Source organism: Microcaecilia unicolor, chromosome 3 (genome assembly GCF_901765095.1).
Source record: "Microcaecilia unicolor chromosome 3, aMicUni1.1, whole genome shotgun sequence".
Lineage (NCBI taxonomy): Eukaryota > Metazoa > Chordata > Amphibia > Gymnophiona > Siphonopidae > Microcaecilia > Microcaecilia unicolor.
Genome location: NC_044033.1, coordinates 512169399 through 512185646, shown reverse-complemented (window position 1 = coordinate 512185646; position 16248 = coordinate 512169399). Strand labels below are relative to the sequence as shown.

Sequence of the window (16248 nt, the reverse complement as noted above, 5' to 3'; positions counted from 1 at the left end):
TAGAGGTCAGCCAAGGTTGGGGTTTGGTACGTTTTACAGAACGAGGAATGGGAGGAGCGAGAGTATCCAGGGCGGAGGAGAGAATAGTATTATAGGAAGAGACAGCCTCATTGACAGACTTGGATAACATAGTGGTAGAGAAGAGATTTGAAACACTGGAGGACAGAGTAGAAGGGTCAATAGACTGAAGATTCCTAAATGTATTGGTTAAGATTGGACGGGACTGGGGAGGAGGGTGTTTAAGTGTGAAAGTTATCAGATGATGGTCAGAGAGGGGAAGACTTGAGGCACAGAAACTGAGCAGTTTGAGAAGAGGATAAGATCAAGACAGTGGCCATTCTGGTGAGAGGGGGCAGTGGAGCACAGTTGAAGATTGAAAGAGGATGTTAAAGCAAGAAACTGAGAAGCATAAGAGTCAGAGGGATCATTAGCATGAATGTTAAAATCCCCAAGAATGAGGGGAGGAGATGAAGGTTCAAGAAAGAAGGAAAGCCAAGCATCAAAGTCAGTGAGAAAGGAAGAAAGGGACTTATCAGGGGGTCGATAAATGACTGCTACTCAAAGAGGCAGAGGAGCAAATAGATGGATGGAGTGGACGTCGAAGGAAGAAAAACAGTGAGACTGAGGTGGAAGAAGAGGTTGAAATCTACAAGAGGGTGAAAGTAGTAGCCCGACACCACCTCCGCGGCCAACCGGGCGAGGAGTATGGGAGAAAAGATAACCTCCATGGCATAGGGCTGCGACTGAAGCAGAGTCTTCAGGGTAAAGCCAAGTTTCAGTTAGGGCAAGCAGATGGAGAGTATGAGAGATAAAGAGGTCATGGATGTAGGAAAGTTTGTTACAGACAGAGTGGGCATTCCACAGAGCGCAAGAGAAAGGCAGGGAAGGAGGGGGGAGGAGAGGAACAGAAATTAGATTGGAGACATCACGGTGTGACCTGCACAAATAGGATGAGAGCTGATGTGGAGGACCAGGATTGGGATTAATGTCCCCAGCGGAGAGCAGGAGAAGGAGCAAGAGAGTATAGAGAAGAGTAGGAGAGGTACGACGACAGCGATGAAGGCAAGATGTACTCAGATAGAAAGGAGATGGATGAATGGAAGGAAGGAAATGTTGAAGGTTGAGAGCTAATAAAAAGGAAGAGGAAAAAAGAGATGGTGAGATGATGAATACAGAGGGTGAACAATGTGTTCCTGCAGTGTACAGTGGTTTCAGATGGAGAAACCGATTAGGAAGGGACAGTACCAAGAAGAAAGTGTACTGGAGCCATAAGTAATAACTGGGAGAAAAATAGATGTAAAGACAAAAATGCCCCAGCGCGCGGCACCTAGAGCGGAGGCTCTGAGTGGATCGGAGTGGACCTGGGAGTCACCCCGGAGAAGGATGTAAAGGATATTCAGATGAGCTGCAAGTCCTCCACAGCACCTGAAAGGCAAGCCAGTGGTAGAGCTGGGCACCTCTCAGCCGAGGAAAGGCTTACCAGGGGTTAGGCCGAAGCCAGCATTCCTCCCCCCAAGGGTCGCCTGATCCTAGCCAAAAAGCACCTGGAAACCCTGGGCACCTGGAGTGAGGGCCCTGGGAAGATCGGGGTGGACCTGGGCGTCACCCTGGATATAGCTGTGAGGATTTGCAGAAGGGTTGCAAGTCCTCCACAGCACCTGGTGGGAGCGCTGGGCACCTTGAGCGGAGGCCCTGAGTGGATCGGAGTGGACCTGGGAGTCACCCCGGAGAAGGCTGTAAAGGATATGCAGATGAGCTGCAAGTCCTCCAAAGCACCTGAAAGGCAGCCGGTGGTAGAGCTGGGCACCTCTCAGCCGAGGACAGGCTTACCAGGGGTTAGGTAGAAGCCAGCATTCCTCCCCCTAAGGGTCGCCTGTCTCTTGCTATTCTCTGGAATTAAATACTGCCTCACTTATTCCTGCTTCAGATCCTATGGCGAATTGTTGAGACACAGGTCCAGCATGTTGTTGTTGAGTAAGCAAACCAGCCTTTAGGAATACATGCAGAGAATGTTGGACTATTTTCTCCGAGGTCTTTCACTGCGAGTGTCATAAAAGAGAGAAAACTTTAACATTGAGAGAGAGAAAATAAGAGGGATAGAAAAGCATGCTTTTCAGAAAAATTTTGAGGTGGGCTCCCTGTTCCTTTGCCTCCAAGCTTTTAAACCACCTGGTAATTGATGTAATACAATGATGTGAAAAAGATTTTGCTCCCTCCTTATTTCCCCCTATTGCATATAAATCACACTATATGTTTTTTTATTTTTAAACAAAATGTTATAGTAGACGGGAACCTGAGTAAACACAACATAGTTTTTTTTTTATTTACAATCAAGTATAATACTTGTACAGAAAAGTAACATAGTAAATGACAGCAGATAAAAAGACCTGTATGGTCCATCCAGTCTACCCAACAAGATAAACTCATTTTATATGGTATGTGATACTTTATATGTATGCCCGAGTTTGATTTGTCCTTGCCTTTCTCAGAGCACAGACCGTAGAGGTCTGCCCAGTACTGTTCTTGTACTAAGTTCTGAAGCTAACATTGAAGCCCCTTAAAATTTACACTCCAGCCCATCCCTATCTATTCAGTCACGATCAGGGCGTAGACCGTAGAAGTCTGCCCAGCTCCTGTTTTGTTTCCAATTACCGGCGTCGCCACCCAATCTCCGTTAAGATTCTGTGGATCCATTCCTTCTAAACAGGATTCCTTTGTGTTTATCCCACGCATGTTTGAATTCCATTAGCTTTTTCATCTCCACCACCTCCCATGGGAGGGCACTCCACATATCTACCACCCTCTCCGTGAAAAAATACTTCCTGACATTAGTCCTGAGTCTGCCCCCCTTCAACCTCAATTCATGTTCTCTAGTTCTACTGCCCTTCCGTCTCCGGAAAAAGTTTGTTTACGGATTAATACCTTTCAAATATTTGAACGTCTGTATCATATCACCCCTGTTTCTCCTTTCCTCCAAGGTATACATGTTCAGGTCAGCAAGTCTCTCCTCGTACGTTTGCAACGCAAATCCCATACCATTTTTGTAGCTTTTCTTTGTACCGCTTCCAATCTTTTTACATCTTTAGCAAGATACGGCCTCCAAAACTGAACACAATACTCCAAGTGGGGCCTCACCAACAACTTTACAGGGGCATCAACACCTCCTTTCTTCTGAGGTTATGCCCCTTTCTATGCAGCCTAGCATCCTTCTGGCCACGCTCGTCGCCTTGTCTCTTCATCTTCAGATCCTCCGACACCAACACCCCAAGATCTCTCTCCTGAGTGGAGCTTACCAATCTCTCCCCTCCTATCCGGTATCTCTCTTTTGGGTTTCTGCACCCCAAGTGCATCACTCTACACTTCTTGGCATTAAATTGGCTTCTTGCCTGACAGGGGTGGAGGTTTAACTGATCACCACCAGACAGTCTCCGACATATGTTGGAATACCTGTTCTCCTAACGACGCTTTATGCGAAACATGCGGGCATGTTGAGAACGATAAGCTAGGGCTAAGAGAGAACTATACACGCAAGAAAAAAAGAAAGAAAGAAAACTAAGAAAGGGCAGCTATCCAGAGCACACCCGATACCCCTAGTGTATCATTACGGGCACTGATAAGATAAGTAATTCAATCTGAACTAATAGATCTGAGGTTGTACCGTATACATTTTGTTATGCACAAATAGGAAGGGAGGTAGGGACCTATAGTGCAATGATGGACGGGTACTTGTGCACTGGTATAATTAGCTGCTGAATAGCTTAAAGACAGGCACAGATCACTGAGCACTATCATATCTCATTGTATCACACTAAGGTATACGATTTAGTCACATACATTTTAAATTTATAGGTTTCTATGTTACTAGGAAGTATCTATATAAGAGGAGAAACCGAACTACTTTAGGTCCCCAGAAGACACTAGAATTAAATTTTAACTGCCAGAACCACAATATACATTCCTTACAGAAACAAAGTGGCAGAAATCACCAACGAAATCAAGCTCGGCCTGAACATCATGGATTCATGGGCAAATGCATTTCAACTAAAACTCGATAAAGAAAAAAACTCATTGGGCATTTTCGAATGGGGACGCCCATCGCTAAGGGCGCCCATTTCCAAAGATGGTGCGGCGAAGGGGCGGGGCCAACCGTATTTTCGAACAAGATGGGCGTCCATCTTTCATTTTGAAAATACGGTTGAGGGCACCCAAATCTCGACCTAAATGCTGAGATCGCCGGATTTAGAGATGGGCGCCCTCGGTTTTCCCCCATAATGGAAACCGATGGCACCCATCTCAAAAACAAACCAATCCAAGGCATTTGGTTGTGGAAGGGGCCAGGATTCGTAGTGTACTGGTCCCCCTCACATGCCAGGGCACCAACCGGGCACCCTAGGGGGCACTACAGTGGACTTGGCAAATTGCTCCCAGGTGCATAGCTCCCTTACCTTGGGTCTGCCCTCCAAAACCCACTCCCCATAACTATACACCACTACCATAGCCCTAAGGGGTGAAGGGGGGCACCTACACATGGGTATAGTGGGTTTTGAAGGGCTCCCATTTTCCACCACAAGTGTAACAGGTAGGGGGGGGGATGGGCCTGGGTCCGCCTGCTAGAGGTATACTGCACCCACTAAACCTGCTCCAGGGACCTGCATACTTCTGTCATGGACTGGAGTATGAGATTTGAGGCTGGCATAGAAGGTTGGCAAAAAAAGTTCTTAAAGTTATTTTTTTGAGGGTGGGAGGAGGTTACTGACCACTGGGGGAGTCAGGGGAGGTCATCCCCGATTCCCTCTGGTGGTCATCTGGGCAGTTCGGGCACTTTTTTGTGACTTGGACCTAAAAAAAAAGGGACAAAAAAAAAGCGGACCAAATTCTCACCAGGGACGCCCATTTTTTTCCATAATCAGCCGCAGCCGGCCATCTCTTAACTACGCCCCTGTACCGCCTTTGCTATCCTTCCGACACGCCCCCGGGAACTTTGGCCATCCCGGCGACGGAAAGCAGTTGGGGATGCCCAAAATCGGCTTTTGATTATGCCGATTCTAGCACCCCTGAGAGAAGGGCGCCCATCTCCCGATTTGTGTCGAAAGATGGGCGCCCTTCTCTTTCGAAAATGAGCTGCATTGTCTCATCCTCTCATCCCAACACAGCACAGACATCCCCACAAGTATCAACACCCCAGATCACACCCTTCCTATCTCAGACAGCTTGAAAATCCTCGGCGTTACAAAGGACTGTAACTTAACATTAGAGAGCAAAGTGGCATCCACAACAAAGAAAATGTTCCACTCAATGTGGAAACTCAAACGCGTGAAGCAATTCTTCCCGAGGGAAACATTTCGCAACCTGATACAATCAATGGTACTAAGCCACTTAGATTACTGCAATGGAATTTATGTGGGATGTAAAGGACAAACATTAAAGAAACTTCAGACCGCTCAAAACACGGCAGCTAGGCTTATATTTGGTAAAACGCGATTTGAAAGCACAAAACCCCTCCGCGAAAAGCTACACTGGCTCCCAATCAAAGAACGCATTGCCTTCAAAATCTGCACCCTGGTTCACAAAATCATCTACGGAGAAGCCCCACGTTACATGACTGACTTCATCGACTTACCAATTAGAAATACATCTGAATCACGAAAAACTACACTGGCTCCCAATCAAAGAACACATCGCCTTCAAAATCTGCACCCTGGTTCACAAAATCATCTACGGAGAAGCCCCCCAAGTTACATGACAGACTTCATCGACTTACCAATTAGAAATACATCCAAATCAACACGATCTTATCTAAATCTGCACTACCCAAGCTGCAAAGGACTTAAATACAAAACAACTTACGCATCTAGTTTTTCCTACATAAGCACACAACTGTGGAACGCATTACCAAAAGCCTTGAAAACGACGTACGACCACCTAAAATTCCGGAAACCACGAAAAACCAACCTGTTTAAAAAGGCATACCCTACCGATCCAACTTAAATGCCTAATCTCTGCAACACAACCAAAATAAAGCACGTAACGGACATAACACAACTCTTCCATTCTCCGATTCCATAATTTATTTATTTATTTATTACATTTGTATCCCACATTCCCCCACCTATTTGCAGGCTCAATGTGGCTTACATAGATTTGTTGACATAATCATAACAAGATATCAGATACAATTCGTAATGTGTAGCGATCAGGTAGGGAGGAGGGAAGAAGGAGGGAGTGATTGGGATAGTTGTATAAGGTGAGCTTTCATAATTGAGTGGGTTGGTGAGGTGACTTAGTGAACTTAGTGCCACATGAACTTGATCTTAACACAACATCACCCTGTATTTGTTCACACCAGAGGCTGCAAAGGCCTCTCCGGTACTATGTAAGCCACACTGAGCCTACAAATAGGTGGGAAACTGTGGGATACAAATGTAACAAATAAATAACCATTCTTCTAACGTTTGGAGATCCCTTCTCATCGTTTCTACTCCCTCCAGGGTATCCACTCTATTGGCTATTTTCGTGTCATCCGCAAAAAGGCACACCTTTCCTTCCAACCCTTCAGCAATATCTCCTACAAATATATTAAACAGAATAGGCCCCAGCACTGACCCCTGAGGAACTCCACTGCTCACCTTCCTTTCCTTCGAGCAGATTCCATTTACCACCACCCTCTGCCACCTGTCGGTCAACCAGTTTCTTATCCAGTTCACTTTCGGTCCTAAGTTCAACCCTTTCAGCTTATTCACGAGTCTTCTGTGGGGGACTGTATCAAAGGCTTTGCTAAAGTCCAAGTAGATTTCATCTAGCGCACGTCCCTCATCCAGTTCTTTAGTCACCCAGTCAAAAAAATCAATAATATTCGTTTGGTAGGATTTTCCTTTGCTAAAGCCATGTTGCCTCGGGTCCTGTAACCCGTCGGTTTCTAGAAAGTTAACTATCCTTTCTTTCAGCAGCGACTCCATTACTTTTCCTACCACCGACGTGAGACTTACCGGTCTGTAATTTCCCACTTCTTCCCTGTCTCCACTTTTGTGAAGAGGGACCACATCTGCTCATCTCCAATCTCGCGGAACCTCTCCCGTCTCTAAAGATCTATTAAATAAATCTTTAAGAAGTCCCGCCAGGACCTCTCCAAGCTCCTTCAGTATGCTGGGATGTATCCCATCCGGCCCCATAACTTTGTTCACCTTCAGATTCTCCAGCTGTTTATAAACTCTTTCTTCTGTAAACGGCGCAGTATCCACTCCATTCCCAGACATTCCATCGGCAGCCAACCGCGGTCCTTCTCCAGGATTTTCCTCCATGAACACTGAAGAGAAATAATTGTTTAGCACGTTCGCTTTATCTTCATCACTCTCCACATAGCCATTCTCATTATCTTTCAGTCTCACAATTCCATTCTTATCTCTTCTCCTTTCTCCAATATATCTGAAAAAAGTCTTGTCACCTCTCTTTACATCTTTAGCCATTTTTGCTAGTGTCTCCTCTGAGTATCTTTGGAGACGTCAGGAAGATCTGGATTTGTTGCCCAAGGAAAGCTTTTCTTTGTTCTTAAAGAACAGTTTCATTGACCAGTTCTTGTCCGGAGATAATGCAACAGTAGCAATTAATGTTGCTGGTATTACCATCTCATTATCAGAAGATTCTAATACTACGGTACTACTACTTAACATTTCTAGAGCGCTACTAGGGTTACGCAGCGCTGTACAATTTAACAAAGAGAGACAGTCCCTGCTCCAAGAGCTTACAATCTAATAGACAAGTGAACGGTCGGTCCGATAGGGGCAGTCAAATGGTGAGGCGAGGCAGAATGAGCGGAGCCAGGAGTTGGCGGTGGTGGAGAAGGGTACTGAGAGGAGGGATTTATCCTGTGAACGGAGGTTACGGGCGGGAACGTAAGGGGAGATGAGGGTAGAAAGATAGTGAGGGGCAGCAGACTGAGTGCATTTGTAGGTAAGAAGGAGAAGCTTGAATTGAATGCGGTATCTGATCGGAAGCCAGTGAAGTGACCTGAGGAGAGGGGTGATACTACTAATATAAATCATTTCTGTAGCGCAGAAACATCTAGATTTTGGTCTTGATTATCTTGATTCTGTTGTGCTTTTGTAGGTAAATATCTGAAAAAAATGGAGGAATGGCTTCTTCAGCCACTCCAAGTATTTCACATATTTTCTTAGCATATCTTGAGGAGGAATAATGTCCCATTTAGGAAAATTTAAGAACTGGAGATTATTACTCCTAACTTAGTGCTCAAGAAATTCAGTTTTCCTCCTCAGAGATAACAAATCTTTCATAATATTCTCTTGATAAGATTGAATCTTTTGAACCTCCTTTTCATATACACAACATAGTTCTTAAATGATTACATCATGTATTTAAAGAACAAAGTTGTCCAACATCCATGTGAAAAAGTAACTGTCCTAAGTTAGTCAACCTATTGACCAAAATTTAACTGATAATTAGATTCAGCTAATGGAACACAGCCAAGCTTGATAATAGCTAGCCCCATTGAATCTAAACCTACTACTACTACTTAACATTTCTAAAGCGCTACCAGGGTTACACAGCGCTGTACAGTTTCACAAAGAGAGACAGTCCCTGCTCAAAGAGGTTACAATCTAATAGACATGTGAACGGTCGGACTGATAGGGGCAGTCTGGATTCACTGAATGGTAGGGGTTAGGTGCCGATTGCAGCATTGCAGAGGTGGGTTTTAAGCAAAGACTTGCAGATGGGCAGGGAGGGAGCTTGGCGTAAGGGCTCAGGAAGGTTGTTCCAAGCATAGGGTGAGGCGAGGCAGAATGAGCGGAGCCTGGAGTTGGCGATGGTGGAGAAGGGTACTGAGAGGAGGGATTTGTCCTGTGAACGGAGGTTACGGGCGGGAACGTAAGGGGAGATGAGGGTAGAAAGGTAGTGAGGGGCAGCAGACTGAGTGCATTTGTAGGTAAGAAGGAGAAGCTTGAATTGAATGCGGTATCTGGAAGCCAGTGATGTGACCTGAGGAGAGGGGTGATATGAGTATATCGGTTCTGGCGAAATATGAGACGTGCAGCAGCGTTCTGAACAGATTGAAGGGGGGATAGATGGCTAAGTGGGAGGCTGGTGAGGAGTAAGTTGCAGTAGTCCAGGCGAGAGGTCATGAGAGCGTGGACGAGAGTACGGGTGGTGTGTTCAGAGAGGAAAGGGCGAATTTTGCTGATGTTAAAGAGGAAGAAGCGACACTATGTAGTGAACTTTACCATAAAATTTGTTTCTTCTGCCTTCAGAAGAAACATTCACTGAAAAGTCAGCTTCAGAAAACGTCTGTCTCCTCCAGGCATTCTGGTTAGAGCCTGACCGAACCTAGGATTTTCGGTTTCTTCCAAAATCAATTCTGCAACTGAAATTGGCCACTCAATTTTAGCAAAGACTGAAACTGTAAATGAAACTCCCCCTCCCTCCCCTACACCCAACCAAAAGAGTCCCCCTCCTGAACTGACCCTTGGCCCCCCTCTCTCTCTGCCCGTTCCCACAAGTAATCTCCTGCATCCCCACCTGCACCCATATCCTTCAGAAGTAGTTTCATGTAATTTATGTTACTGAAATATGCGAGAGGCTCTGGCAGAGATCCATTTATGAAGTATGTATTATTTCCAAATAAGCAAAAGCCCTTTATTAATTTGGAAATATTAATTGGGAAGAATATATACTTAATAAATGGGTCTCTGCCAGAGCCTCTAATGAATTCTGTACATTTAAGGGTTCAATCTAATTCTCCATGAAAAATAATGCTGCATTACTTTGAACCACATATTTAATTTGCGTTCACTCTAATTGACTGCATTTTTCACTATGTCAGAATATAAAAGTATTCAGACAAGCAAGGCAGATGAAATATAAAAAGAAAATTTAAAAGAGAAAAAAGTGGAAGAAAAATTAAGTCACTGGATAGTACAACTGCTTAAGGGGAACATACTTGTATCAGAATGAACCACCAGAAAACTAAAGGGGCCAATACACTAAGTCCCAGGAAACAAGCACTCGCTACTTTCACCCCGGTAAAAAATTACCAAGGTGGAAATACGTGGGCAGGTTCAGGTGGGCTGAAATACACATCAGACTGCACTGCCGAGAGGCCACCGTCATGCCACGACTGTTCCTGACCTCCTGTACAAACTTCCTACGGGCTGAATGTTGTGCATCACTCATAAATGGCTGTGCACACTTGGAATGCATATTTTATTATTTGTTGCATTTGTATCCCACATTTTCCCACCTCTTTGCAGGCTCAATTATTTTAATATTTAAATACTAATCAGCTTGTTTGAATAGATTTGCATGCGATTCCCGTTGGCTGTCCCCATGAATGGAAAAGAGACCACAGGACCACTTTGTGCATGCCTCACAGAATGTTGTACTCACTAAACTGGCTTGAACTGGTCTATGTTTAAACGGTTTTTATTGAGTTTTCAACCAAAGGTGCACAAACAACATCTTCCAGTACAGCATAACAGTTTGTAGATGTATAACGTTAATCTCTTCAATAAACAACTGCGATACTTTTTAACTCCCCTCCTCCCCCCATTTCCAACTCCCTTAACTCTTCATCTTTACCTCCCCCCCTACCCTCCCCAGGCTACATTCCAATCTAACCTTGCCGCAACAGTAGTGTTTCCAAACATGTAACCAAACTTCAAATATAAGATTACTTATAAGTGTAAAACAAGGGATCACCATTATGCTCATATGCTTTCCTTTTTCACTGTAGTATATTCTTCTCATCTATATTCCTGGTGGCCTAGGCCCTGATGGCCCCCAAAAGTGATGAAGGAGAACTATCCAAGCTGTGTATCTCCCCCCTCCCCTCGCCTCAGTGTATCCATTATATCTACTTAATTCCCATTCTGTCTAGAACAACAGCAGAAAAAAAAAAAACAACATAAGAAGAGATAGGTGAAACCCGGTAATCCCCCCCCCCCCCCCCCACTAGGATCTGGCGCACGCAGTGCTAAGGAGACTCTCAATTAACCTCTTCTACTCATCCTCCCAATGTCCATTGTACTTCTTAATCATATATTGTTCAATATTAGGCTCCTCGCCCTATGTGAAAGCGACTGAATATGCTCCCAAATTGTCAAAAACAATTTTTTTTTTTTAGGAGAACTCCAGGCCTCTCTCCTTTCCAATAGAAATAGCGTGTGGAATCGATTTCTCCAGGCCCAAAAAGACGGGTTTTTATCTCCTATCCATCCCGCCAATATGACTCTCTTCCCTACTGCTGTTGCTTTACGTATAAATAATATTGTTTCTCGTTTACTAATTCCAAATTGCCCGCATTGATCTAACAGCAATCCTGCAGGTATCATAGGCAGAGAGCAATTCCACAGGGCCGTCGGGCCTGGGACAAGACCGCCCCCGGGGCCCCCCACCCAAGGTTGCGTAACGCCCCGCCCCCCCCACCTGAAGTCGCCGGGCCCCCCCCTCCACCCGCTGCCGGGCCCTCCGAACTAACCTGAAGCGCCTTCACATTCGCATTGCAGCAAGCATCAGCAGGGCAGACCTCTCCTTCCTTCCGTGCCCCGCCCTGGCGGACGTTACATCAGGCGAGGGTGGGACACGGAAGGAAGGAGTGGCCTGCCCTGCTGCTGCTTGCTGTGATGCGAACGTGAAGGCGCTTCAGGTTACTTCCGGGAGCTATGGAGGGCGGGCCGGACTGCAGCGGCGGCGGCGGCGGGCCCCCCCCCCCCCCCGGAGGCCTGGGCCCGGTGACTTTTGTCCCCCCCTCTTGGCGGCCCTGGGTCTCCCACATACTTCAAGCTTAAACTGGTCTAAATCGCACGTTGCCCCAGTAAGTTTTCTGCATCAGGGCCTGAATCCTTAATCCTACAGGAAACTGGAGAAAAAGCAGTTATGTCAATAAAATATATTGGATCCTGCCACCAGGCTAGAACTGTAATCTGAGCAGGAACAATAACTACCACCAACAGAACCTGGCACTAATAGTGTGCTACTGGCAACAGTATTTTGGTAGTGTAACGTTTGCCTTCATAACAAAATCACACTCATTTATACAAATACACAGCCGGGAGTCAGATTAAAAAAAAAAAAAAGCCTTTTACAACCACAGACTTGAAGAAGAAATATATACAACAGAACTGGACAATGTTGTCACATTTAGAATGACTTTAGACAGAATTTCTGCATGAAGGAAGCTCTTCCCTCTTTATTCAATACCTGTCTTCGAAATAGTAGTAATAAAAAATTTAAGTGCATTTTTATAATATACCACTGCATTCCACAAAACAGAAGGGGCACAGGAAAAAAAAAGAAGATATTAAATGCTCCTAGGTTTCAAAATCTATGCCCGAACACAACCCCTGCTAGGGAGTCTCTATAACCAGCTTCTCCAAATGACACACCGATTACGATTTAGAACAAATTGCTACTACTACTACTACTTAACATTTCTAGAGCGCTACTAGAGTTATGCAGCGCTGTACAGTTTAACAAAGAAGGACAGTCGCTGCTCGAAGGAGCTTACAATCTAAAGGACGAAATGTCAAGTTGGGGAGTCTAGATTTCCTGAATAGATTAGGTGCCGAAGCCAACATTGAAGAGGTGGGCTTTGAGCAATGATTTGAAGATGGGCAGGGAGGGGGCCTGGCGTAGTAGTAGTAGTAGTAGGGAGTTTGTTCCAAGCATGGGGTGAGGTGAGGCAGAAAGGGCGGAGCCTGGAGTTGGCGGTGGTGGAGAAGGGTACTGAAAGGCAGGATTTGTCTTGAGAGTGGAGGTTGCGGGTAGGAACGTAAGGGGAGATGAGGGTAGAGAGGTAAGGAGGGGCTGCAGATCGAGTGCATTTGTAGGTTAGTAGGAGAAGCTTGAACTGCATTCGGTACCTGATCGGAAGCCAGTAACCTGCATGGCTTAGGACCATTGATTGTATTAGTTAGAAATAGAAATAAAACATAGATCTGATCTGAAGCCGGTGGTAGGAGGCGGGGATAGTGCTGGGCAGACTTATAAGGTCTGTGCCCTGAAGAACACAGGTACAAATCAAAGTAGGGTATACACAAAAAATAGCACATATGAGTTATCTTGTTGGGCAAACTGGATGGACCGTGCAGGTCTTTTTCTGCAGTCATCTACTATGTTACTATGTGACGAAGAAGGGTTACCTTTGAAAGCTAATAAAAAAAAAATAGTTACTCTAACCGATGAAACCGTTACTTCCTCTGTGTACATCTGTATGGTGCACAGCTCGTATGTTTGCAAATATAAGCGAGACCGAATAAAAATGGTACCAACAACAATAAAGAACGACGTGGATGCAGCAGCTGCTAGGTTTGTTTGATTTGATCGTGCGGGGGAGGAGGCAGGGTTGAACCGGCTTCAAGATTTTGACGTCATGCCGCCCCTGTCTCAATCTAACCTCTGTGGTCCCGCGCGGCGGCGGCGGCGCTTTTCTCTGATGCAACTTCCTGTTTCCGTCGGCAACAAGGCGAAAATGCTTCTGTGTCGTAGGGGATGGGGTACCGGAGAAAGAAAGCTGTGGGGTTGTTGGTGGTCGACCGTAGGTATGACTTTTTTTTTTTTTTTTGGTTGGGTAACAATTTTTTTTTATTGAATTTGGACACTCAAGTATGACGTTGACAACGATGTTTCTGAGGGAGAGGCGCTGGATCGCGGACAAGGAGGAGAGACAGAGGGAGAGGTGGCAGATCATCGGGAGGGGAGTTCGGTCCCCTGATTGCCGAATGCGTGTGAGGAAAAGGGTATTCGGCCTGTGGCTTGATATCTGTGCAGTAGAAAGAAATCGGAGTTTGCTTGTCTTTATCTAATGAGTGAAGAGCAATTTTTAGCCCAGAGGATTTTCCCATATTGCCTGGTAATAATAAATAGAAATAAAACAAAAAATAGAAAAGAAAATAAGATGATACGTTTTTTTATTGGACTAACAAAACATTTTTTTATTAGCTTTCAAAGGTAACCCTTCTTCTTCCGATCAGGTCTATGTTTTATTTCTATTTCTAACTAATACAATCAATGGTCCTAAGCCATGCAGGTTCTATGCGGGATGCAAAGAACACCTCGCAAAAAAATTCCAGACCGCCCAAAACACAGCAGCCAGACTGATATATGGTAAAACACGATTCGAATGTGCTAAAGCCCTTCGAGAAAACCTGCACTGGCTCCCAATCAAAGAACGGATCATCTTCAAAATCTGCACCTTAGTCTACAAAATCATCTACGGCACAGTCCCAGGATACATGACAGACCTTATTGGTCTACCAACTAGAAACAGACTCGGATCAGCACGATCATACCTAAACCTACATTACCCAAATTGTAAAGGGCTAAAATACAAAACAACTCCCGCATCTAGCTTCTCCTACATAAGCGCACAACTATGGAATGGACTCCCGTATGCAGTGAAAACAATACATGACCATCTAAATTTCAGGAAATCATTGAAAACCCACCTCGTCAAAAAAGCTTATCCCACCAATCCAACATAAATCCCCACACCCAGCAACACAACATAATCAATGATCGTACTGGACAATTTACTATCTTCTTCCCCCTCAACCCCATGACGCCTAATACACTCCAACCTCATGTGACCACAACACAATCTTGTATTTGTTATCAACCGTAATGGCAAACACCTTTACGATACTTTGTAAGCCACATTGAGCCTGCAAATAGGTGGGAAAATGTGAGGTATAAATGTAACAAATAAATATTTATTATCTCTAAAAGTGAATTAACGTTACCACACCACTTGACCCCAATTGCCTTCAGTCTGTCTCTTTCAGAAACTCCAAAGCCAAGCAAATGTGCACCTTTTTTCATGTGCTAAACAGTGCTGCATTTAAGTCTTTCAAAGTTTGTACTTTGGATGCAGTATCTGCAAAATGTTATGGGTGGAAGCGTGCCCTAGTGGTTAAATCACCTGTATTGGAGTGGAGTAGCCTAATGTTTGGTGCAGCGGGCTTTCATCCTGGCAACTTGGGTTCAATTCCCAATGCAGCTCTTTGTGACCTTGGCCGAGTCACCTAACCTTCCATCGCCCCAGGTACAAAGACTTAGATTGTGAGCCCTCTAGGGACAGAGAAAGTACCTGCATATGATGTGTAAAATGTCGTAAAATATCACTCTCTAGGGATTGCAACTCACTACATACAGTGATGTGAAAGTGTGTGTGGCGGGGGAGGGGCTTTACTAAAGAGTGTCATGTTATCTATCACAGGGACCATTTTATTCCTATGGGATCTGCTGCAGATAACTTGCACTAATTTTTAGTAAAAATCCCCCAAAGTTATTATTTGCTAAAATGTACTGAACTGCTTCACTCTTCAAGACCACTGTGGATAACAATATATAACAATCAAAGTCAGAAAAGAAAGCCAATAAAAAGATAGGACAGACCTATTTTTATTCCTACAAGGTAAGACATAAAGAGAACAAAAATGATTAGGAAATATACAGATGCCTGTTAACCAGTCACTTTCGCCCAGTATTCGGGAATCCAAAAGCTTGCATAAAATAAGTTTTTTAAAATTTTCTTCAGATACTGTTCTGTATGTGCCGAGCAAGAGTGCTATCCAATCATATTTATTTTGTTTTACTTATTAGGATTTATTAACTGTCTTTATGAAATGTTTCACCCAAGGTGTTTGTCCAGAAGATACAAGTTGACATAAAACTTGCAATTTCTTTGTCATCAGCAGTAGACAAATCCAGACTTGTGGGTTATGACTATCTTCCAGCAGGTGGAGCTAGAGCACACTGAACTTAACTCTGATGTAGAACGGTCTCTCAAAAGCTTTTGACTTGCTCTGCTGCTTAGCTCCTGTTTTGTTTTCCTTTGAGCTTGGGGATTTAGGCTAGGCAGTATGCGGTACCTATTTCTGGTTTGCACCTGGTTGTGCCAGGTCCCTACCCTTATGCTGCTGGCCCCTTCTGCTTCCTTCATAAGAACATAAGAATAGCCATGCTGTGTCAGATCTAGCCTGTTTCCAGCAGTGGCCAATCTAGGTCACAAGTACCTGTCAGAAACCCAATTAGTAGCAACAACCTATGCTACCAATTCCGGGGTAAGCAGTGGCTTTTCCCATGTCCATCTCAATAACAGACTATGGACGTTTCTTCCAGGAGCTTGTCCAAACCTTTTTTAAACCCAGATACGCTAACTACTGTTACCAAATCCTCTGGCAGCAAGTTCCAGCTATTCATTATATGAAAAAATATTTCCTTCTGAATGTTTTAAAAATA

At 44.6% G+C, this 16248-nt stretch overlaps 1 protein-coding gene across 3 annotated transcripts in view; it reads left to right on the top strand.

Moving 5' to 3' along the window:
- Nucleotides 1-13433: 13433 nt before the first annotated feature.
- Nucleotides 13434-16248, top strand: part of LOC115465250 (ubiquinone biosynthesis O-methyltransferase, mitochondrial-like) — a 63069-nt gene continuing 60254 nt past the window's right edge. For 2 of the 3 annotated variants that reach the window (XM_030195653.1, XM_030195655.1), the window contains exon 1: nt 13435-13547. In XM_030195653.1, the coding sequence (XP_030051513.1) occupies nt 13442-13547 (106 nt within the window). In that variant the 5' untranslated portion in view covers nt 13435-13441. Of the gene's footprint in view, nt 13548-16248 lie in introns of all 3 variants that reach the window. The other variant, XM_030195654.1, reaches the window with a different exon arrangement.